Below are 25,691 nucleotides of genomic sequence, written 5' to 3' on the forward strand. Positions count from 1 at the left end.
ACTATTAATCACCTCTGTGGCTCTTGAAAATAATCCTTATGAGAACCTTGAGCGTTTCAAAATACCGACCCGCGTGTAGCCTCTTTATAATGTACTATAGGAATACGATATTTCTTCCTATGCACAGAGCCAAATGACGGGGAGAGAGCCAGTACTCACGTGCAGGGACATAAGTGGATGGTTGTAAGGTACAGTACTCACGCTTCATGTATATTCATAGCTAGGAAGAACCAGGTGCACTTGTGTTCAGGGTTATGTGAAGGTGAAGAGAAAGCTGTACCGGTTGTCATGCATATCTATGAATCTTTACTGCTCGATGAATTATTAAGGCATGTAGTCTAAAAACCTTTTTCGGTGTCTTATTTTAAAGAGGTTCTTATGGAAGATGGTAGGATTTTGAATAGCATTTCCATAATTTAGGTGAGCATGTAACGAGAATTCTGCATTATCATTATAAGAAACACTCATGTGAACCCAACTAATCAAGTCTGTGGCCTTTGAAAATAACAGGATCTGTGAAAGACACATGTAGGTCACTCATGAAAATAATTTTGAGGCCACTAAAATGATTTTCATGGAATTATCCTGCCATGTTGACTTTCAAGCTAAAAAAAAAAAAAAAAAAAATACAGAATCTGAAAACATAAATCCCTTATTTCCACATTACACCCAATGACGAACGTGCGAGGATACCACTACTGCAAGACCAGTATTGCACCCACATGACGTAAACATCTCTAGCTATATACCACGCAAGCTAGAAATTGGCATCTTGAAAATGTTTTATACAAGACTATGCCGAAACAATTTGTCAACCTTTCACAGTTAAATTTTAAATAGAGACCATCTGTATGGAACGTTTGCTTAGCGTGTTTACGAAGTTAAAATACAGTACTATTAATATCGCCAGCGAGAAGAGGGCGGGTCAGGCGCCAGCACCCCTCGGGCAGCGACCCAAAAATAGCTGTGGAAACGAGGACTTCGAACCGCCATCAGGTCGGTCCTTCTTCCCTATGGTTTTTTGATGTATATACGTGTTACTGGTGTCAGAAGGCAGGTTCAGGGCCTAGGTGAGGTAAGAGAGTGGCGGAGGGTATTCACACAAGTCAGACTCAAAGAGTTCTGCCAGCGCTTTTCCAACGGTACAAGACCGCACCGATCAGCTGGGTCTTTCATCACACCAACGCGTGTCCGACGTCCGCTGTTTTGTTGCTTATAAGACGAATCCACTTCTTCATTAGTTTGGAAGGTAAGGTCTCATTTCTCTAGGCACCGGGTACCCAAGTGTTGATGCTAGTGGTCAACCCTCACTGGGGTGACCCGCCTCCCCAGCTGGACTTTTGACAGTTATGGCTATGAATACTGTGGCATGTATTATGTGCCAAAGAAATATGAATTTGTCTTCTTACTGTGTAATTTATATTTGATCATCGTCATTAAGTTCTGGAATTAATTATAATCCAGAAGTAATTGAATATGTCACTGGGTTCACTGACCTTATGTGCATGAAGTAAACACGGTGACCAGCAACATTTGGCGGTGATGTTGGTGAAAACATTGATTTAGAAGCATTAGCTGATAGAATGTTTATGATTCATTTTGATTTAAATGCTCAGAAATGGATTGCTTTGACTACTGTTGATAGTCTGACATTTCTTGATTTTACAGAACAAAAAATTCTCTACTCGTATTAACTGTTAATATTTATCCTTGGTCATTACTGAAATTCTTTATTATTTTTATATAGTTTTGTTTAACTTATTGATTGTTTTGTTCGTTGAAACCTGTGTCACATTTTTCATCCAGGTTAATATTTACTATAACTTCTTACTTTGCCATTGAACACTGACATGATAATATAGTATACTTAATGTAGTGTCTGCCTGTAAAAGGAGTTATTGTAAGTTTTTACCGCTATCCATGAAACTAGAAAAAAAAATAAATAAAAAAATAAAAAAAGGAGGGACATGAATTAATCATTCTATATCTAACATAAATTTTATTAATGTGGGGCTAATCTCTTAACCATACAGACACTATCTTTGGAAGAGACTAACTCTTTGAACATTATATAATTAAATACCCTTATCAAGCAGCCCTAGCCTTCTTGCATCTTATATAATGCCATCAGACTCATCTGCCACTATGAGGATGAGACAAGGATCCTCAATAAAGTATGGTGTTTCTCTCTCTCTCTCTCTCTCTCTCTCTCTCTCTCTCTCTCTCTCTCTCTCTCTCTCTCTCTCTCTCTCTCTCTCTCTCTCTCTCTCTCTCTCTCTCTCTCTCTCTCTGCCTTGCATTGTTCAAGAAGTTACCTAGCAGAATTAAACGATGTTTGGTTTAGGTAAAAAATTTTTATCCATGTTAACTTTATAGTTGCACAAAATCTCACAAGAAATGAAACAATGACTGGAAGTAAATAATGTATATATATTTTGTTCACTTCAACTACTGATTACTGGTTTTACAGGGCAGTGTCCTTAAAAATTATATTCTAAACTTACATCAGACCTTATAGCTGTCAAAGGGTTACCTAACCACAGAGCAGACCAGGTGCTGGTCTAAGGGTTCCCTCCTTTGATGGGACTCAAATTTAATAAAACATTGCATTATCATGTAGAAATATTGTCATTTGATAGGACAGACACTTCCATAACTAGTTTAGCTAAGGTTTCTCATAGAGGTTGATCTGGCATTGTTGATGGTAATGATAATTGACATGGAATACAAATAGTATTACCTTTCAGTACCATGGGGAAGAAGAGCAATGCAAAGAAGGTTTCAAACCGCAGCGCTGGTCCAGCAAAGCTGCTGCCTCAGACCCGAGGGGAGCTGACTGTCATTGTTGATAATGTATTTAAACGTGAGTTGTGGAGTAAAGCAGGGTAAGGGCAGAAAAAATGGCTGGTAGGCTGCAGAGTTGCGGTTTACATCCCCATCCCTTTTATGTCTCCATAGCCAAAATGGTGCATGATACTGTTGATGAGACCATATTTCTATTTAACTACCTATATCTGATGCTTGTTCCTTAGAACTCACCTGAGGCGAAGGCCACAACAGAATATTATCTTTGTATTTCCTCCTTGAATGCTCTCAGCCTCTCATTTGCCTCTTAACTTCGAATCTCTGACATGCTTTGTACACTCTGTTCTTCCATTGCACTGGAGGTTGTCTCCTTACACCTACTGCATCTAACATACTCACACATTCTCTGAATCAGCCTTGTGGGAAAACCTGACCCTCCTCCCCCCCTCAACTATTCCACATGTCATTCTTTCACCTTTCCTTTTCAAATTCTTCGACGAACTTCCTTTCCATATCATACATATTCATTGAATGCATTGCAGTTCAGTTAATTCTTAATTCTACAACTTATTTCCTTTTCCTATAATTTTTCAACTACCATTATGGTCCTCACATCTCTAACATAAAACTTTCCTTACTATCTGCAATTTGCACTCTTTCAAATCAGATTTTCTCATAAGCTTTTCTAGTTGGTTATGTAGTTTTTCAAATACTTAAGAGACTGAAATTCCTTTTGACTCCCATATTTGACTGACAGATACAGTCTCTTCTTCCATTCAAGGAACTATAGGAAAGCAAAAGTTAACACCATGAATAGTATATATTGATATATATTAATATGCATCATCTAGTTTAATTCAAACAACATGTTTAGAAATCACCTTCTTCGTGACTCTTCTGTCATAATGGAATGGTGCTTTATAGGGACAGTGTGTGTGTGTGTGTGTGTGTGTGTGTGTGTGTGTGTGTGTGTGTGTGTGTGTGTGTTTGTGTGCGCATGTGTGTATAGAGAGTGGAAAAGAAGTGGTATGTGAAACATTATGACTAGAATGTTGCAGCTGTATTTCCTTTTAAGAATCAGTATTGTGATTTATTGTTATTGCAGGCTGTACCAAAGTTCCACCAGCCACTACTCCCAGCCCAGCACAAGAGTGGGCTGAACACCTTGAGATCTACAAGCTCATTGAGAAGATCAGAGAAATAGAGAAAGGTTAGTGTAATTTTATGCATTAATTAGTAATACATGATTTTACCTTTACAATTACTACTTTGAAGACATTCGGTTATTCAGTTTTAGGATGATCTGCATATAAAAAGAGAAGGTACATCAGTAAGAATTTGACTGGAGTTGTTTGAGTATGAATGACTATGAATTTTTTTTTCTTAAAATGGGAGGATCATCATATTGTAAGGAATATTTTAACAGATAACACTGGGTTCTTAAATGAAAGAAAACTATTTGTTAATAGCTAAGTACTTGATGTTATATTTCATAGGAAGCAGATTATTTGTTTGACATACGAGTATGTAGGCAGGTAATCAGTGTTGAGAGAGAATGGTAAAATTACATTTTAGTGGAAAGATGATGAGAATATTAATGTGTAACATGTAGAGGATATTAATATATAGAAGAGATGAGATTATAAGAGTTGTGGTAATCCAACCATGCCTGTTCAAGGGAACAGGCATGCAAAGTAAGCTTTAGAACCATAGGAAGGACTTGTGAAGTGGAAAATACTATCTAGATGTGTGATGGCTGCATACACTATAAAAATAACAATCAATATATGTATATGTGTTTACAATTTTGTCTCAGAAATATTTCTCTGTCAGATATCCAGCTTCCCCAGTACCCTCGCCTAGAACAAGTAACCCCTTTCATGATGTGGCTGAAAGAAAAAAATGTTACTGTAAGTAGAATTATTCCTATCTCACATTGTGGGACATACAAGGGAAGGGGACACTAATGCTACTCATCTAAGGCCTCAAAGAAAAATCATAGTTGCTAACTGTGTAGAAGTATGTGAACCTGTGTAAGATGTATTGAGTGCTATGTTATCATCATTATCATTAGTCCTCTAGTAATTAGCTACTCCTTGTATTGCAGGCTTCTTTCTACTTGTGTGTCAGTTTCCATTTCAAAGTTTTAACATGCCTCACTATGTTATTCCAATCTTGTTGCTGTACTTGGTCTCTGAAAAGGGGGCGAGGAGGCAGGGTTGTGGATTCCTGATAGGTTTAGCATATTGCAGCTATAGTTATATATGGAGAAGTTATCATGCCAACTGTTTTTAAAATGGTTACCCATTGTTGGAACTTGCCTTTAAAGATGGTGGTGAAAGGATGATAAATATTCAGAATTGCAGCTGCCTATGGAACTTTATTTATAGTAAAAAGTTTTGAAAATCTCAGAAATAAAGTTTTTACATAGGTCTTTGAAATATAGATATGAATGGATATGATTTCAAAATTTACTGAAACTAATGCTTCTTCATAAGTTCAAGTACTCCAATAGAAAAATCATTAACTTTGCAGGGTAAAGAATAAAAAAACTTAAGTTACACTTTCTTTGGATTAATACATAGGTGTCTGGCGTGGAAGTGGTAGATTATGGACCACTAGGTCTGGGACTACGAGCTTGCCGAGACCTGAAGCAGGGGGAGGAGGTCATTGTGGTGCCCAAGGAGGCCATGATAACAGAAGAGACAGCCAGGAAATCATATTTGGGTGAGTTCCAGCATGTTGGGTGGTGAGGGATGGACAGCACAATGATATGTATTCAATATCTTTTTTGGGAGCACTTTGTTAATTGGTAATTTTTCATTGTTTATATGAATGGCTTCACTCCAGAAGAGGGAAATGAAAAACTGCTGTTTTCTACTTAGTACTGATGATTCTAGAATTCTTTTGTGAGGTTGAGTTTGATAAATTAACTTTTTTTTTCTCTGTGGTGGTTATGATACAGGTCCTCTGATTGAACGTGACCCCATCCTGCAGCATATGGGCAACGTGTGCCTGGCACTACATGTCTTAGGGGAGTATGTCAGTCCCAATTCACCATGGCTGCCCTATCTCCATCTCCTGCCTTCCTCTTACACCACCACCTTGTATTTCACCCCAGACCACTACCAGGCACTCAAAGGTTCACCAGTCCTAGGTGTGTATTACCATTACTTGTATAAAATCATACTCAAATATTGTTGTTACATAATTGATTGCATATTTGCCAAGTGTTGGGCAAATGAATAGGTATATAGTACATTAGTTTATTAAATCCCTCCTTGTTTTCATTTTTTTGTTCACATATCTACAGAATAATTTGAGTTGATCCTTATATTTTCTCGTATTCTTTTTGTATTTTCTCTTTCCTTCTCTTTAGACATTCACACAGTCATTTTTTGCTTGTTTGTATAATAAATCAAATATTAGATAAATAGTAGATCTGGTTGAGGTGGCTCCCCTTCTCCATGTTTTGTGCTTTCTTTTATCCATTGCACTATTAAGTTATCCATTACCAGTTTCAACAGTGTGCTTTCCAAGACTCTGTTTCCTTTGGTGTACCCTTCCTGCCAACACACATTTTTAAAGTTAAAGTCTCCCATCACTCCTATATCATAATGCTATTTGACACTTCCAAGCATTTATATATAGGTATCTATTGTAATTTTCTCATGATGATTGTTGCTGTAAGAGAGAGAGAGAGAGAGAGAGAGAGAGAGAGAGAGAGAGAGAGAGAGAGAGAGAGAGAGAGAGAGAGAGAGAGAGAGCACTTGTGTGATCACAAAATATGGAATTCTGTCTTGTGATATTTGAGAACATATACCAGTTTTGCTGTTCAATGTGATTTCTATTGGATCTTGTTGATCTTGATGTTTAAGGAGATAGAGACAATTGAGAATGCTTATATTAGAAAGTGCTGAGATAATAGGAATTGGAATGATCTTGAGAAATTTGACCTAAATGTTCCTGAAGGTATGTAAAGAAACTGACTTTGGGATTCTATATGGCAGATGAGGCAGTGAAGCAGTTCCGTAACATAGCACGGCAATACTCCTATTTCTATCGCATCTTGCAGTCATCTCCTGATGCCAAGAGCTGGCCCATCAGGGACTACTTCACCTTTGATGCCTACAGGTGAAGCTATGAGACTGGTCTAAATGAGTCATCATATTTAATGGAAGACATTTTTCCTTAATATTCATTTCATAGTAGGTTTCTTTTTTTTTTTATAAAATCAAAGTTGACTTGAAAATACATCTACACCAACAAGGACACACACACACACACACACACACACACACACACACACACACACACACACACACACACACACACACACACACACACACACACACACACACACACACACACACACACACACACACACACACACACACACACACACACTAACAAGTGTGGTGGCAAAAATAGCAGAAAGAATAGTTAAAAACAGATGGATGGAATATTTAGAATGAACACATACATTGACTGACAGACAGTTTGGTTTCAGAAGTGGAAGATCTTGTGTCATGAATTTGGTGAGCTTTTATAGTAGAGCAATTGATATAATTCAAGAGAGAGGGTTGGGCAGACTGTGTTTATTTACACCTAAAAAAAGCATTTGATAAGGTACCACACCAGAGACTGCTATGGAAAATTTAAAATATATAGAGGGTTTGCAAGGCAACACACTGAATTGGTTTACAGAGTTCTTGAGGGACAGAGAAATGAGAACAGTAATAAAAGGGGAAAAATCAGAATGGTGTAGAGTTACAAGTGGAGTGCCACAGGGGACAGTCTTAGCCTCCGTAATGTTTCTGGTGTATGTCAACGATATGGTGGATGAGGTTGACAGCTATACAAGTCTGTTTGCAGATGATGCAAAATTATTGAAAAGAGTGGAAAACAATATGGATTGTGAAATATTACAGAAAAATCTAAATAAGATATATAAATGGAGTAAGAAATGGGAAATGGAATTCAATGCAAAGAAATGCAAGGTGATGGAATTAGGAAAAAGCAAAAGAAGACTGACAAGTTCCTACACCATGGGAGAATTGGAAATTAAGAAAACCAAAGAAGAAAAAGATTTGGGAATTACGATAAGTGATAATTTATCACCTGAAAAACATGTAAACAAAATAGTTGGGGAAACCTATGAGTTACTAAGAAAGATGAAAGGGGCATTTGCTTACATGGATGAAGAGATGATGAAAAAGTTGATGGAATATATGATTCAACCAAAACTGGAATATGCCACAATTGTTTGGTCACCCCATAATAAAAAGGAAATAAGGAAAATAGAAAGGATCCAAAAAGCTGCAACCAAATTGGTACCAAGTTTGAGAGATTTAAGCTATGAAGAAAGATTAAAGAGATTGAAGCTTCCATCATTACAAGGGAGAAGAGAAAGAGAGGACCTGATTGTTATATACAGAGCTTTAAAGGGTAAGGATCAAGTTGACAAAGAAGACTTATTTGTGTGGAACTCAAGAGATACAAGAAGACATGGAGTGAAATTGAGGAAAACAGCAAGTAGAAGAGATATTAAGAAATATGGTTTCCCAGATAGAAGCATAGAAATATGGAACAACTTAGATGAAACAGTGGTACAAGCAACAAATATTCATGAATTTAAAGTTAAGCTGGATGCTTATAGATATGGAGACAGGGCATCACGAGCATAGCTCTTTTCATGTAAAACACAACTAGGTAAATACAACTAGGTAAATACACACACACACACACACACACACACACACACACACACACACACACACACACACACACTTTAAACAGTTTAAACACTTTGTTATGTTTGTCTGTAGTACATAGATATACTTGTAATATATTTTATAAGGACAGACAGCCCATTTTTAAGCATAGGCTTTTTGGTCACACATACACACACACATACATATATAACAACTAAGAAATTAAATGAATACAGATAAAAAAAATAAGGCTTGGAAATAACTAGAGAGGCAGAAAAGAAAAGAAAAGGAAACTACTAATTTTAACTCAAGAGAAGGAAACTGGACATAGATATATGGTTGAAGCAGAATGTCATTGTAATATAATATATATATTATATATATATACAGCTGGCAAGAAATATATGTGCTTGAGTAATTTAGCGAAAAACAGTAAGGCTACATAGACTGTTGCAACTGAAAACACCTATATAAAGAAAAAATACATATACATACACATACACATATACATATATAAACTAGAAAAAATATGTCAGTAGAATGATAACAAATGTTCTTTTAATTTTCTCTTAAAATTAATGAAGTTTACTGATTCTTTGACATATGTTGGAATGCTGTTCCATATTTTGGGACTTTTGAACATGAGAGAAGGTTGGTAAAGAGTTAAACTGTGGTGAGGAACCTGTAGGGTATATTTGTTACGTGTGGCGTGGTTGTGGGTTTGCGTCAGAATACTGGTACCGTTGGAAGCTATCTGTTTGAATGTATGTGAGGTAATGGAGAAGTTAGATAAGTCAGAGAGTTGAAGAATATTCATAGATTTAAAGAGTGGATATTTGTGTTAGAGGAAGTTGCTATTTGTCATGATTCTAATAATTTTTTTGTGGAGAGTGTTTAGGGTATGTAGATGGATTGGGTAAGTAGTGGATCAGATAGGATTACAGTAAGTTAAATATGGGAATATGTGGGCATAATACATTATTTTCTTAATTTCCACTGTTACAAGGTTTTTAATTTTCAGTAATAGAGCAATTGACCGAGATAATTTAAGGCAAAGGTTTGCTATGTGGTATTTAAAGGTAAGATTTTCATCAATAGTGATTCTGAGAAATTTTGTTTTAGAAGCTTGAGTAATATCTTTATCTAGAATGGCAAGTCTGGGTAAGGGTTGATATTTGGTAGTGGTGTTTGTAAACATCATATAAAAAGTTTTAGTGGTGTTTATTGTTAGACGATTTGCAAGACACCATTCAGCGAAAGCAGATAATTCGTGGTTGGCTCTATAGATGAGGTCAGTGGGATTATCATCAATCATGTATAAGGTGGAGTCATCAGCAAACTGTATTGTGTTTGGAGTAGTAGAGGCATTGCAGATATCATTAATGTATATTAGAAAGAGAATAGGTCCTAAAATGCTACCTTATGGCTCACCAAGATGTATGGATTTGATAGTAGACTTGGAGTTATTGTATGAGGTAAATTGAGTTCTGCCAGTTAAGTAAGATTTGAACCATTGTTGAACATAGCTGTGAATACCATAGTGGTGTAATTTGTCTGTGAGAATGTTCAGGTCAACTGTGTCAAAAGCTTTTCTATAATCGATGAAAATGGGGATAATAGATTTATGAGTATTTAGAGCATTATATAGGTCTGATGTAAATAAATTTATGGCGTCAAAAGTATTTAGTCCTCAACGAAAACCAAACTGCCTATTTTTTAAGATTTTATGTTTACTAAGGTAGTTCATGAGAAAGTTTTTCATTATAATCTCAAATATTGTGGAGAAAACTGATAAAATAGAAATAGGTCAGTAGTTTGAAATGTTTGCTATGCTTCTGGACTTATGAATAGGGATGATTTTTGCTAGCTTGAATCTAGAGGGGAAAACTCCATCTTTGATTGAATTATTGAACAATATTGAGAGTGGTTCTGCTAAAAGATTTTTGTTTTCTTTAATTATTTTCACAGATACTTCATCAACGTGGCATTTTTTATTTTTTAGGGCAGAGATAGCTTTTACTGTGTCATTTATTGTCACGAAAGGAATATTCATAGAATTGAGCAAAATTTCCTTGGAGATAAGACGTGTGTGTGTTTTGAGCTCTCGGAAGTTGGGAGCTAATTTCAGGTGCAATTTTGGAAAAATATGCACTGAAGGCATTTGAAATTTCATCATGAGTGTTTAGGACTTTTTATTGTAATTTAGGGTGTGGGAAACTGTATTTTGATAATTTTTAGAATTTTCTATTTCTTTAATTAGTTCCCAAACTTTTTTAGTGTTGAGTCTAAAGTATGAAAATTTTGTTGGTAGTATTCAGTTTTCTTTGGTTTATTAAGGTATTAAGATAATTTATATAGTGTTTGTAGTATTCTAGTGTAATGGATCCTAGTTTATATAGTTTGTACAACTGATACTTATGTTTTGCTGAATTTATTAGCCCTTGTGTTAACTAAGGCTTATTTAGATGTTTGGATGTGATACTTTTGGTTATTTTGGGGAAGCAGGAGTAGTATATGCTGAGTAACTTATCAAGGAATATGTCACAGTTTGTATCTGTGTTTCTGTAGGTGAGGTAGAGGTTCCAATCTATATTGGAGAGAATCCTTGTAAATTGCAACTGGTTTGCTCTATTTAGTTGTCTAAAACAAAATTTATGTATTATATTGCATGCTTTACTGGGGACTAGAATATTTATAAACACAGGAAGGTGTTCACTGAGAGGAAAGTGGAGAATTCCAAATAAGACAGGCTCATTGAAGTTTATCCAGATGTGATCCAGTAATGATGGGGCCGTGGTTGCATTAATGTCTGGAAATCTTGTTGGGCGAGATATGTGTGGGAAGTAGTTGTTAGGTTGCATAGCTGTGATAAAAGAGTTAGTAGGGGGGGGTGTGACACATGTTCAAGAAGGTTATGTTGAAGTTACCTATGAGTATATTCCTATTGTTTGAGAAAAAGCTATTTGAAAGAAGATTATCAATAAATGCATTGAATTCATTTACTTTGTCATGTTTACTATAAGGTCTGTATAAACAAGTAACAGAATAATGGGTATATGGAAGAATAATTCTCACACTACATAGTTCAGCATTCTCATCACACATACAAAAGTCAGTACAAGCTTTGCTTTGCAGGACATTTTTTTACATAAATTGCCATTCCCCCACCTGAAGAGCCAATAGGTCTGTGTACATGATATGAGATATAGCCATCAGTTTCATGGAGATGAACATTATTTGCATTTAACCTGGTTTCGCTAATATATAAAACATCTGGGAGTTTGGGAAGAGTTTTGATAAAAGAGATTACTTGGTCATAATTTTTGTTCAGAGAGTGGGCATTTATGTGGAGAATGTTTATATAATCAGTATTGGAATTTGGTATTGCATTCTTGTAAGAGGAAAGGTCATGATAATTACAGATATCATCTAATTCAAGGGATAGGTTCATGGAGTTTATGATTTCAGAGCCAATGCTATCAGTCTTGATAATTTCCTAAATCACTAAAAAGAGTATTGAGGAGATTCTCATTAGTAGAATTCATTATAGACTAAGGGAGATGAACTGGTGAAAGATAAAAACAAAAAAATATAAATGATTTGAGAAGGGAGGGTTGTAGGGAAGTTAATAGGAGGGAACAAGTAGGGGGATGGAGAGCTGTTGGATTAAATTGATTGAAAATAGAACAGTAGAAGCAATTGAAAAAGAGGAAAAGAAAGTGATTCTCTCTCTCTCTCTCTCTCTCTCTCTCTCTCTCTCTCTCTCTCTCTCTCTCTCTCTCTCTCTCTCTCTCTCTCTCTCTCTCTCTCTCTCTCTCTCTCTCTCTCTCTCTCTCTCTCTCTCTCTCTCTCTCTCTCTCTCTCTCTCTCTCTCTCTCTCTCTCTCTCTCTCTCTCTCTCTCTCTCTCTCTCTCTCTCTCTCTCTCTGATATATTGCACTCTATGGGAGTTTCTCCTTAGGAAGTAGCTGTTCCAGAAGAGACACCCATCTCTCCCTGTCCTAAGTTTTCCTCCTTGCTGGTTTTGAGATGCACATATTACAACTAGTATTCATGTTTTCCTTTATGGCTAAGAAGTATAGGTGTTTGTTCTTTACTGTTCTGGTAAATGTTTAATTTAGTGAATATTTTTAGTAGTAGAAAGTGGTTTGAATTTGTCTGCTAGATCAAGAATTTTATGTAATTTAAGACTCTTGTTGCAGTAGTTTATCTCATTCTCAAGTCTATTATTGCAGTAGTTTTTCTCAGTTTACATATGTATGTACACATACATAGATCCCCTTTCTTGGGTTCAAACTAATATCTTGGTTTCTTAAGGTGGGCTGTATCAACTGTGATGACCCGCCAGAATCGAATCCCCATGGAGGGTGGAAGTGGTCAGCTGGCCCTCATTCCTGCCTGGGACATGGCCAACCATGAGCAAGGAATTGTATGTGTTAATTGTTTGTTGCTTGCTTTTTTGATGCACACAAACTCTTATTGCTTGATGGCTTAGAATCCTTAACTCTTACCTTGTAAGTGATATCCATAGCTGCTAGATGGTCTCTTTTCATGTTTTCTCATAAAGAAACTATCATAGCTATTAAGAAGTAGAAGGATGTATAATTTGTCTTTCATCTGTATCATGCAACAATCTGAAAATTCCCAGTCCAATTTTTTCTCTATATAATGAATAAGGTGTCCTGATACTTCTTACAAACTTTCTCTATATTAATTTTTGCAACATTTGCAGCCTTAAATCTTATTTTTGATATGTGGAATATTACTCCATTTCCTCCAAGCCTCATTTTCTATTCCACAGTGGAACCCAGGTACCTAATGTTATGTAAAGGAGGCCATTTTTCATTTCCTCTTACTTTTCTTAACATTTTCAAATCAAACTTGGCTGTTGTATTTATGTATGCATTGATATGACTGGCTCTTGTGCCCACAATCTTGAATCATCTGAATTTTCCACTGTCTATCTGAGACTTCATTGTTATTCTTTTTAATAAATTTATATGTGCTGTGTATCTCTCACTGAAATAACATTTAAAATTCTCAGATTTTTCAGCTTCTAAAGTAGAGCACATCATAATCCATTTTTTCTTTTTCTGAAATCTCCATATTTGGATATTTCACTGTTAACCATCACCCTTAGCTATCTTCATGTTCCTCTGAATAACCTGATGAACATACCTTTAACTTTTCTACTTACTCTCACCCCTCTTTTCTCCACCTTACTAATTATCTTCACTCTTTCAGTTCTTTCACTGGTGTACTTTGTATTTCTTTTGCCTGTTTGTTTTATCTATCCCCCTTATGACTGAACTATTTCAAAAGAGAAATATCAAGATGTCTTAGAAATGGAATTGGCCACCAGTTTAGAATTATATATTTTATTTATTTATTTATTTATTTTAATTTGAGGGCTCTTTTCCCTTCCCTCCATTTTTTGTGCTCTTAGTTGGCTGCCTTCACACTGGAAAAAAAAAAAAATACTAGAACTTCTTGATAGTGAAGTGAACAACAGGAATTACAAAGGTAGAAGAGATGTTGTTCAGCTAGCAAGACATTACTCACAGTACATCAATCACAGTGGGGAGTTACAGGCTCCCATTTATGTACAGGAAAAATGTCCTTCTTAGATTGAACTTTGAGCTTATATTTTAAAAACATAATAAATTTCATCACTGGAAGAGGTAATGTGAAACAGTTCTTGTCACATGAATACCCAGCATGTGAGCTTGGTATCATATAGCTGAGTAGCTATATGTGATTCCTAGTGTTATCAGTGTTATCAGGTGTGGATCCAGTTATTGCTTCTTTGTCTCTTGTGTGCTGACACACCTCAACAAGTTCTGTCTTCATCCTTGTAGTACTCCACTGCTTTTGATGAAGGAGGCAGAGGGTGTCTGTGCCTTGCCCAGCGTGGGTTCAGTGCAGGGGAGCAGTTCACTATCCACTACAGTCAACGCCCAAACAACGAGTTCTTCCTCCACAGTGGCTTCACAGACCCAGGTATAACCAGTTCCAGAAGGGAAAATTAATAACAAATTGAATGTTAACTTATTGTATATTATAGATTTATTTATATATATAATTTTCATTCAAAATATGTCTTTAATTTGATTCATAGCAGTGCTTTCTTTTCATGTTTTGTCAAAAGTACCAAATTCTGTTTTTGCATGTTCAAGTGGAAGTATGTACCAAATTCTCAGTTCTTTACTTTTCTCCCTTTTTGGTATTCACATTTCATAAAAGCAGAGATACATAGTGAGAGATGTTTTAGTAGGTGCCTTCATAGTTCATGCTTACGTTCCGCCTTGCACATAGACCATTTGTATAAGAAATATTTCCAACCATATTCAGTGTTTTCACAATGTTTTTATGGTTATTTATATACTTATTTATTTATTAATTTATCATATTTATTTTTCATTTTGATATAAAATGTATTGTATTAATTTATCAAGTGTATGAATGGTTAGTGTGAAGTGGGTTTTCCTACAGACAACAAGAATGATAGCCTGCCCATCAAGTTGGGAGTAAGTAAAAATGACCCACTAAACCAGGAGAAGGTGGCACTGCTGGCCTCCTTGGGTTTGCCTGCCTCAGGCTCCTTCATGCTAGTGCCTGGCCTTCACCCTATTTCCCCTGGCCTTCTTGCCTTCACCAGGATCTTTTGTATGGACAAAGGTATGTTTTTTGCTAAATGTATTTAGGACAGATCTTCCATTGATTTGTTCTTTGATTAATTTCTTCTTGGTCATTAACAAGGATGAAGTACAACATGCATTTTCTGTGAAACTAAATGTATTCTCTACACCAATAATAATTTGACTACTACATAATATATACTACATCTATATGTATGCAAGTAATGTATACATGATGTCTCATGGAATTCTATTATTTCTCATTAAAACTCATTAGACACTACATTGATATTGTAAATACACAGTATGTATGACAAGACTCCTACACATAGCCACAGGGATAGTATTGACAAGTTATGGTTGCTAAAAGTATTTCACAAATGTGAAAGTATGAATAGAAATAATTTCCAAATATGAGAAACTTAATTAAAATAGTTTTGAAATATGAGTAGTGTGAAAGCAGTCTTGGATAATTCCTTCTTTAAGAGAGACCTTAGACTGATGTATGGATTTATCTATCCATATCCATACCAGGGTGATATCATCCCTCAAAGGGGAGCTATAGAGACCGATAAAATTTGACCATCTGTATGTAACATACATGTGACAATTTGTAGATTCTTTTCTAAATTTTCAAATCATATTCCTCTGTTTGATATTTTATGTTATCTTCTGTAGCTGTGCAGGAATTCAATGAGTTATTCTAGAATCTGTAGTATTGATGCCTCCAGCTAACTATATCTCTTCATCTTCATAGATTCCCTGGATAAGTGGAAGGAAGATGGAGAGAAGGCACGTGGATTGATGCATGAGGACTGTGATGTGGGCACCACTGTGGAGGACAAAACTTGGGCTTTTTTGCACACACGTGTGTCCCTCTTGACCCGGGCTTATCCTACTACAATGCAGGTGACTCTGCAGTCTTACTTATTGTCGTTATTACTAGTATCATCATAGTATCTTCATAGTTATTACTAGTATCATCATATTTATGTATTCTGCTGTGTGTGCATGTTGTTTGTTTGGGCTCCCTCCAGAAACCAGAAATGATCCATGCCATATCCTGAGGAGTTAGAAAGACTAGGTTTAAGAAGATTGTAAAACATTTGGGCAGTGTGAAGATAAAATTAGATGTATGAGGAAGATTTGTGAGGCAAATTACAGTACTTGTGTGTGATAAGGATGGATAGAAAGTAGCTGTGGATGTGTGAAAGAAGACATGACCTCAATAGCATCAATAAGAGGCTCTCCCACATATGGTCTGATCAGTTGATATATCCAGGTGGAGGGAGAAAGCATACATACACAATAGAAGAGCAGGATTCTTAGCCTTCTGGTTCTGCTGGAAAGGCAAGGTCTCAGTGTCTCAAATTACATTTTTTACTCATTCACTGCTAGGTGTGCATGGGCCACAGCATGAAAAAGACAAAAAAATCAATTACATGTATCTTGATTTTTGCTAGGCCCAAGATTTGAACCTGTCATGTTTAAGTATTGGGCTCAGTGTGCTAAAAGTTATATACCTACATATGTTTATGTACATATGTATATCATACTTGATGGCCCACTTATAATGTACAAAACTTCATTAGGTGAATTTTTTGGTCTTTTTAAGTATGTTTTCTTCTTTGTAAAAAAATTTTGATCACTAACTATCAAAAGTTATTAAATTGACACTTGTTCCCCTTCTCTCCCCTCTAATGTGAGTTGACTCATTTCCAATCTCCAATGCATTTGCCATTCCAAGGTCAACTAGAGTACTCTGGAAGGCTGTGACCATCCCATATTGTTGCTCAGTAGCTGACAGGTGACACTGACACTTTACCATCCCTTGTGCAGAGGGAGTGATGGCACCAGTATTGGGAGTTGAGGGCAAATCCACTTCTATGATATTGGAGGAAGAGGAACAAGAGATGTTCCTTCTTTTTTGGTGTATGACTATGTATATATGTATGCACATACTTTCATGCTTGTATACACTACACTGTCTGTTGGCAGGAGGATGAAACATTGATGGAAGGAGCCTCAGGCCTGGATGCCTTGCTACGGTCTCAGCTGCTGTGTGAGAAAAGAATCCTGAAGGACGCTGCAACTTACCTTACTTCTCGCACCACCAAGTGAGTGCTGGCAGTGGCTCAGTGGCTGTGCTGATAAAGGCTTGCCCAAGAAATCCTTGATTTGCTCTGTTTGTCTTGTTTATGCCTGTGAGTGATCTGAAATATCTGAAAGAATTTTTCCCAGTTTTTGGAAAATCAGTTTTACTCCATAGGAATATTTTCTGGTCATTATTTATAGAATGTGCACAAAATAAGAAAATACAAACATTGGTTGTATGCTGTACCCGCAAAGCATTAGTAAGTTTCCTCAAAATGAACTTTACCAAGAGATCATTACTAAGTGTCCTCAGAGACAAATGACTCACCAGATGCAAACAATGACTGATGAATAAACCATTACACAACAACCATTGTTGTTTATTTGTGTCCTGGACTTGCTAAGGTCTTCAAGGTCTCTCTCTCTCTCATATGATGTTTTGTGGCTCTGGTGATGTGAACTGGGAGTATGTTTCGCATTAGGTAGGATGCTGTAGAATCTAGATCTTTATGACATTAAAAGTATTGTGTGAGATGAAATATCTATCTGTGGCATCTATCTTTCATCACTGCATAACTACATATACATATTTTGAAAATTTATCAATCAGTTACACTCTGCCATATATGTACACTCCTATGAGTTCAAAATTCTCTTACTAGGAAATTTTCCCATATTCCCTATTCCACCTCTCACCTGCAGTAACCTTTGCATCTCTTTTAGCTCAGTTTTCTTTTTTTATCTCTCATATGTTAACTTTGTTTTATTTCTCAGCAGTCACATCTCATGAGCATGTTCTTTTTCTTTCACCTACAACCGCACTATTGTTCACTTCCCTTTCTCACCCTGCATACTACATAAGTGTCTTCAGCACACCTACCTGTAGCACCTTTTACACAGCTGTTGCTTTTTCTTTTTCATTGCCATATTTTAAAAATTTAAACAGTCCAGTGGTGTAGTGTTAGCACGTTCAACTCATGGCCAAGAGATTCCAGTTGCAAATCAGTGCTCTAGCAGACTAATCTGTTTGGTTTCGGAGTTGTGATCCCACAGTCTGGCAACAGCAGAAAACCAGCAATCCAGTCTTGGAGGTGTATGCAGAGTTTAAGTGTTTATGTGTGCTACATGAAACTATACATCATAAAATGAAGAAAAAGGGGAGAAAAGATTCATAAGTTTCAGGGATTTTTTTGGTATTTTTATAATATCCGTATGTACATAAACACGTGTCCATACATTTTTGTTGCATGAAACCATGTACTGAAAGGAAGTAAATAGGTAAAAAAAAAAAGGAAAACATTAACATATTTCCAGGATTTTCTAGTATTTTTCTATTATGTATTAGTACACAGACACTGATGTATCCATACACATGCTTACATTTTTTACAATCTCAAGACTTATGTACCCAGATCCTGAACAGTCTCCTATTGCATCACTACAATCTCTTTACATTATTTATGGTCCTGGTACAACTGTAACTTATTTGTAAGCAATGGTGATGTATTTCATTCTTCTGCAGATAATGGCAATTTACTTCTATCAAACTTTAATTTTCAGGTGCACCTCATTGTTGGTCTGTAAGGTGTCAACCAGTCTTTTCACAAGTCTTGGATTCTGTGTACTGCTATAAAACTCTGATGTTATAGCTGTTTGCAAATCCAGTCTTTGCTTGTGCCTTCTCTTTGGTGCTAATTCAGCAAGCCTTTCCTCACTAAGCTCTGTGTAGCTCTCAACATTCCCAGTATTTTGATAATTGAATTAAGGCTTCAAGTGGATGTGGTTTAGTGATTTCTTAAATTTATTAATTAATCTTTGAGGCAATAAGACAATAAGCAAATAGCTTATTGCCTTTGAGTACATTTATCACACACACACACACACACACACACACACACGAGATGAGTGAGTAGTAAGAAACATGATTAAACCAGGGAAAATCTTGCCTGTCCCTATACTGTATATTAGGATTAGCCAACCCCGCTTTTGTAAAGGAAAAGAAACAGTATCTACAAAACCATTTATTAATTAATATGTACATGCAGTTGGAGAAACTGCGACTTAAATTAGCATAACAATTAAGACTATAAGCCTTAAATATGGTGTATTATAACTACATGTCCTATAAAAGATAAATATAAAATTAATTCCAGCAGGTGTCACGTATAGGAAGTTACAAATTAAACTTTTCTGCTGTTTACTGTATCGCATAATTTATACATTTACCTAGCACAAACATGAGATAAGATATACGTAAGGAATAAAGCAAGCCAACAATAGAAAATCGAGACAATACAGACGAGATATATAAAAAAAAAGTGAGAAATATAAGTACAAAATTACAAATTTAGAAAAAAAGGAAGTATACATCACAAATTGGTAACGTCAAAGAAAGCTAACTAATGAAAATTCAGAAACAAGTGAACAACACTAGAAAGAAAATAAGAGTGAAGTCTCACGGATACAAAGTAGACAATGATAAAACTCTACAGGACCATAAAAAATATACAAATAAGATCAGACATAGGAAATCAAGAATATACATGTGAACTGTACAAAAAAAGTAAGAAAATCATAAGATTATCTCACGAACACAAAACAAAGCTTCTGCTCAGTGTTCAGTGTTGTGTTTACCGTGTTAGTGGTAGAGACTTTAATTATCTTTGTGTTGGTGGTGATCCCGGCGGAGGTGCTGCAGGTTTTTCTTACACTGTGATAGCGTTTAGACACGAATTACTCTAGTATCAGTAACCGCCTGATTCGAGAGGACATTGGAGAGTTCTGACATATTCCTTAATTAAATACCTGTGTTCCTCGCGGCTCCCCTGCACAGGACAGCAATGGTAAGGCAGTGTTTTGGTGTGGCTAGTGTTAGTGTCATTTTTTATAGTTATATTTGTATAATTGCATGGTCGTGTTTGTTTGGAATTTGACGAAGGGGTTTAGTAATCATGGTTTTCTTGTTTGTTTTAAGAGTTTGGTGGTTACTGGTGTGTCGTGAGTGACAGGCAAAACTTTGTACAGTGGACTGTAGCCTAGTTAGGATTGGGGATAGTCAACAGTGAAACACTTAGCTTTCATTGTCCAGTAGGGAATGTTGCAGGTGGGTGTGGTGAGGTGCACGCATCACTACCACTCGCCTGCATAATACTGATAGGCGTCCTGTGCCCCGGGGACGTGCTTGCTCCGGGAGTCAGTAGGATGAGCAATTTCCTAGCGAGGGCAGCCCAACCCCCAACCTAGAGAGTGCCTGGCTCACGTGCCGGCGGGCTTCTGTTGCTGCGACACCTGGTAGTTATTGACCACAGGTTTCTTGGAACACTTGATCACTGCATAGGAGATCAGCACCACCAATGTGAACACTGCTAGAGCCCCCATCAGGCCGCTAATGATAAGCAGTCCGCGTAGAGGGAACACATAGTCGTCACGCTGCTTCTCACGCACGAAATTTACTCTCTCTATTTCATTTATGGTTTGTTCGAATTCGGGTGATGGTGTGGCAGGACGAGGTATCTCCATGGGAATTTCTTCTTCCCTAAGGTCTGGTATAATGTGTGTATTCTGCCGCCTCGGGGGCGGAACGGCTTCCACGAAGGTCGTTTCGATTGGTGTCTGAGGCTCGGGATCGAAGGTTGCCTTCATCATGGTCACCGATACGATGGATGTTTTGACTGACGAGGGTGACGTAGTCTTAGTGTTGGGCGTCGGTGAATGTGTGGTAGGCATGAGGATGCCTTTGGTGGCGTCGGTAGTGGAAATAATGCCAGGAAGCCTTGGAGTGTTAGGAACCCAGAGGACTGGTTCAGGAGTCTGTGTTGTGTCGTTCATCGGCGGGCTGGGTGATGAACTTGTTACATCAGACGCGCCCTCTTTCTGGCGCTTCTTTCCCTTACGCTTCTTGTTTTTCCTTCCTCCTCCTTTGCCCTGCCGTCCTTTCTTCCTGCCTTTTCTAGACTGTTCCTTATTTATTTGGTCGGTGTCGTCGTCGTCTTTCTCAGGGAGGGATACATGCCTGGTGATGTCACCTTGGTAACCTTCCTCGACCACTGACGTCTCATGGTGCCTGGGAGGATATGAGTGTACTGGTGGACTTGGCGTGGTTGTGACAATGGTTGTAGAGGGAGTTGGTGCTTTTAGAAACTCAATAACGTCCTTTTTACGCGCTCCAGTTTTTAGGAACGCCCGCAGTTCGTCGAAGGTGATACCTCTCTGGTCCAACATCGCGTGAAGATCTGCCTGAGATGCGAGGTTTTGGATTTTCATGACGTGCTGGAAGGTGAGGATTCTCCGGTCCTGTGAGTCGTGCTCAGATGGCCTCCAGGAGGTGTTGCTGTGGTCGTACTCATGGTAGGCGTTGTAGTCATCGGGCTGGTACTCGGAGGTCGCGTTGAAATCAAACATACTTCGTTCATCTTCATCATTCACTTCTTCTTCTTCCACTTCTCTGTTGATAGGCCAAATATTCGTCTGATGCGGGGTCTCTTCACTAATAACTGGGCCTCTCCTGTCCCACTCACCAACCGAGGAGTCGCCTTCTGATATTTCCTGCCCCCATACCATCGGTCTGAAGATGTGGAAAATAGAGATTAGTTGAAATTTTCATCACTTTGTTAACGTCATACTTATACTAATCATCGTGGTATATAATTTATATTTTTAAACAAAACCTTTTGTTGCACATGTCATGTGACCTCTAATCTAGAAGGATAAGTGGGATTACATAGTGGGATTACATAGGCAATACTTAGACGTTATTTACTATCGGTGAAAATGTGTTTGTGTGTGTGTGTGTGTGTGCGCGTGTGATTCACCTACGGTCGTCTGCTGTTCACCCAGCCAGCCGTTACCCTACGGAAAGAGCTTAGAGCTCATCGGTCACTATGAGCTTTGGGTAGGACTGAGACCACTTACACATCACACACCGTGACAGCGAGGTCACAACTCCTCGGATTACATCCCGTACCTACTTGCTGCTAGGTGAACAGGGGCTACACATAAGAGGCTCGCCCATTTGCCTCATCGCTCCCGGGATTCGAACCCGGGCCTTCTTGGTTGTGAGCGTGCGAGCGTGCTAACCACTACACTACGCGGTGTGTGTGTGTGTGTGTGTGTGTGTGTGTGTTCCAGTGACGATTTCTATCTTTGCAGATAAATATTGTGAAGTCCTGTTTATACCAAAAGGCTGCTGTGGTATTGAGTAAACTGGAGATCTCGGAAGAAGTGTGTGCTGTTACACAAGGTAGAAAGAATTACACTTCAGACGACGTTTTTTTTTTTTTTTTTTTGTCATAATGTGTTATTGACAACCTTGGACGTCTCCAGGCTGTAAGTGAGTGAGAGAGAGAGAGAGAGAGAGAGAGAGAGAGAGAGAGAGAGAGAGAGAGAGAGAGAGAGAGAGTTGGAGGGTGGGATGCCTTGTCTCGGCTCTTTCCCTTTTGGTGGGCCTGATGTGTACATACGGATAGAAAGGTCACGGCAGCTCAACACATACATTAAGAGTTCTGCTTTAAATACCGCACCAAATATCCAAATGTGACCGTTGTAGAATAGGAAATATTATGCGGCTGCTAAATTGGCTATTAACCTTAACAAAAGTAATAAAAATCTTAGTGTATAACAGTACTGAATAACATTTTTAGTTAAAGAACCGAAAAGATTTAAACAGTGGCCTGATATTCAGTGCGTTGTCGAATAGATTAAGGACAGTAGTGTTTACTCTTAAGTTTCTCAGTTGCATGTTTGCTAACCAAACTCCAACTTCCTAGAAACACAACCATTGATAAAAAACGAGGAAACACAAGCAGGAACACAGAATACGCTCTTTGTTAAATGTTTATGTGTTGCTGATTCAGTGACTCCGTCCATGCGTGGGTCACAGGGTCACAGAGAACTCGACAGGGTATGTGTGGGCGAGGCGCAGTCTTTACCCCTCTGGTCCTTGTCCCGCTGGCCTTGACACGGCTCACTGCTTCGGTCATTACGTCAGCCTGCCGCACTCACCGCCTCCACGTTGACAGCGTTAGTTTGCGGGAGTCCATTTTCTGCACTTCCAGCTGGCATCAGAGTGAAGTGCCGAGTGAGGAGTATCAGTGTGGGTCCCTCATGCACTCAATAGCGTGTGGCTCAAGTTTGTGTTGTTCTGACGATAGATATTTCAAAGAGGCGGCCTGGTCCTCGTTTGCTGGGCCGTGACGTCACCCCTGAGCTCCGGTGACTCATGAAGGGCAGCAGCCATGTTGAGTGGATAATTAAACATGATGACTTTCTTGTTCATATGAGCCTAATTAACTCTCAAATTTATATTCCGTGACGCAGCCCCCCTCCCCACCATGTGGTGCGAGCATTCCTACCTTCTCCTGGTCAGGCAACACATACTGTAGCTTAGCTGCGCAGCTTCCCTCTCGGGGCCTGTTGATAAGCGGGTACCCTTGACAGCGCAGGTACCATAGTTGTATAGTATTTAGAGGCCACGTTACGAATTTACACTATAGATGAAGGTATACTGAGCTATAGTGATCTTCATTGAATTAATTTAACCCTGGAACTCCCTGTCTACTTCTGTATTTCCTACCTATATATGATAAACTTTTCCAAGAGTGATGTTTCAAGACAAATTTCCTCATAATTTTTAATAATTTTTTACTACTCTTTAGGGACTGGCACCTTCAATGCGGCTTTTTTTTCAGCCTTTTTGTTGCCCAAGGTCGAAGCCCCTCTTATATACCTGTATATATATATATATATATATATATATATATATATATATATATATATATATATATATATATATATATATATATATATGATGATGACAATGACACTCGTTACTTTATCCGAGTAACACCGGATGCTGTAGTGAAAGGTCTGAACTACTCTATTACTACTTTTTTTTGTCACCAATGATGTCTTGAAATTATCCTCTAAACCTGCACCACACCATTTTATTGAACTAAAGAAGCCACAGCAGTCCGAGGGTTCAGTTTTTCGTAATGTTAGCTGAGTCGCCTCGAGGACAGTGCCGGCTGTCCCTTGCGTTTCTCCTCATTTCCTCTGCGGCTCGTATTCATGAACGTGTTTTGTTCTCTTATTGGGACTGTTTTTCAAAGGCCACAAAGATTATTAATTGAATTTATCTCTCTATCTCTCTCTCTCCGTGATGATAGAGTGTGTATCATGATCAGGTGCTGTTTCTGATTAGTCTTGGTTTTACTGTCACTTTCTGAAGTTGCTTGGCATTAAGGTGAAAGCCAAAATCGCGATACGAGTCTTAGCTTCCATGTAATTTTCGATCACTAATTACCATTATGATGAAAACCGCTTCTGTTCTTTCACAGGGAGTATGGTATACGTCTTCTCGTCTCGTTTTCTTCACCAACTGCTTCACTCCATCATTCCATCATACAGTGCGCTTTCCACTCCTTCCTCTACCACAAGTCAGTCTCCCTCACGTAACAAACTTCCTTGTTTGGTCATAAACATTTAGCCTTCCCAGATATTTCAGCGTCTAATTTTGTCTAGCACTTTCAAGAGGCTCTGCTGGAAGTTACTGGAGTTTTTTTTTTTTAAGAGCGTCTCCATGATTGTAGTGACGGTTTAACGAGGATTCTGTGCCACTATAGAGAAAAACTTCTCACAAGAATCCGGCCAATCCTCTCTCCTTCATTCCTTCCTTCCTTTACCTCAGCCTCCCTCTTTTCCTTCCAATCAAAACATCGACACATCATTGAAGCCTCATTAAGACACTATTCGAAATACTGCAAAGATCGAAGCACAATTGAAGCTCAGTCAAGACTTCATTTGAAACACTTTTCCCTTGATATTTTACGTATTATGTATTAGTTTCTTGAATTTCGACAGTGGATAGTAAATGATGATAAACAAACTGATTTCTTCCTATTTTTCCTTCCTCTCCTTTCCTTCCTTCTTTCATTTATTCCTTCTTTTCTTTCCATTTTTACTTTCTCTCCTTCCCTTTCTTCCTTCAGTTATTCCTTCTCTCATCCTCTCCATTTTAAGATTCGAAACACTAACTAAAATACCATTTAAAACCTTAATGCTTTCTGAAATATAAGGCCTGTGATGTCACGGAATCTTCTTTATTTGCGTTTATAGTTACGAGGTATAGAGTTAAACTATTTAGATTATTTTGCTATATGGATACATATGCTAAAATGTTTCTAAACCTATCAGACTAAAGTGTTTACTAAGAATACGAGATAAAACTTCATCGGATGTAATGATAAAAGTCGACGGGGTGGCGGGTGACAGTGACCAGTATTCTTAAACACTTCATTCTCTCATCAGGACTATTTTCGAACGCCATAACGATGATTACTCGAGTTTCCGTGCTTAATTTTCGTATTGATGATGCGGAATTCTTATTAAATCACCACTAGAATCATAAAAGCACCCTCGAAAGTCACCAGTTCTTCATAATAACA

General features: G+C 37.8%; 2 protein-coding genes across 6 annotated transcripts in view; one reads left to right on the top strand and one right to left on the bottom strand.

Annotated features, from left to right (window-relative positions):
* The first annotated feature begins 162 nt into the window (after positions 1-162).
* On the top strand, positions 163-17,621 carry LOC135109904 (actin-histidine N-methyltransferase-like). Of its 3 annotated transcripts, none has more exons than XM_064021782.1 (12): positions 163-188; positions 2,748-2,863; positions 3,911-4,015; positions 4,639-4,715; positions 5,391-5,532; positions 5,771-5,962; positions 6,816-6,939; positions 12,836-12,947; positions 14,377-14,518; positions 15,011-15,196; positions 15,914-16,065; positions 17,155-17,621. In XM_064021782.1, the coding sequence occupies exons 1-12, from the start codon at positions 178-180 to the stop codon at positions 17,275-17,277; spliced, it is 1,482 nt and encodes a 493-aa protein (XP_063877852.1). In that variant the 5' UTR covers positions 163-177; the 3' UTR covers positions 17,278-17,621. The 3 variants fall into 3 exon arrangements, with proteins under 3 accessions (XP_063877852.1, XP_063877859.1, XP_063877870.1); XM_064021789.1 differs by lacking the exon at positions 163-188 and adding an exon at positions 837-996; XM_064021800.1 differs by lacking the exon at positions 163-188 and adding an exon at positions 972-1,249.
* Positions 17,622-19,256: 1,635 nt separating this feature from the next.
* LOC135109899 (uncharacterized) overlaps positions 19,257-25,691 on the bottom strand; it is a 32,913-nt gene continuing 26,478 nt past the window's right edge. For all 3 annotated transcript variants that reach the window (XM_064021760.1, XM_064021770.1, XM_064021750.1), the window contains exon 5: positions 19,257-21,814. In XM_064021760.1, coding sequence (XP_063877830.1) covers positions 20,506-21,814 — 1,309 coding nt within the window. In that variant the 3' untranslated portion in view covers positions 19,257-20,505. The remainder of the gene's footprint in view (positions 21,815-25,691) is intronic.

Source organism: Scylla paramamosain, chromosome 2, assembly GCF_035594125.1.
Source record: "Scylla paramamosain isolate STU-SP2022 chromosome 2, ASM3559412v1, whole genome shotgun sequence".
NCBI classification, from domain to species: Eukaryota; Metazoa; Arthropoda; class Malacostraca; order Decapoda; family Portunidae; genus Scylla; species Scylla paramamosain.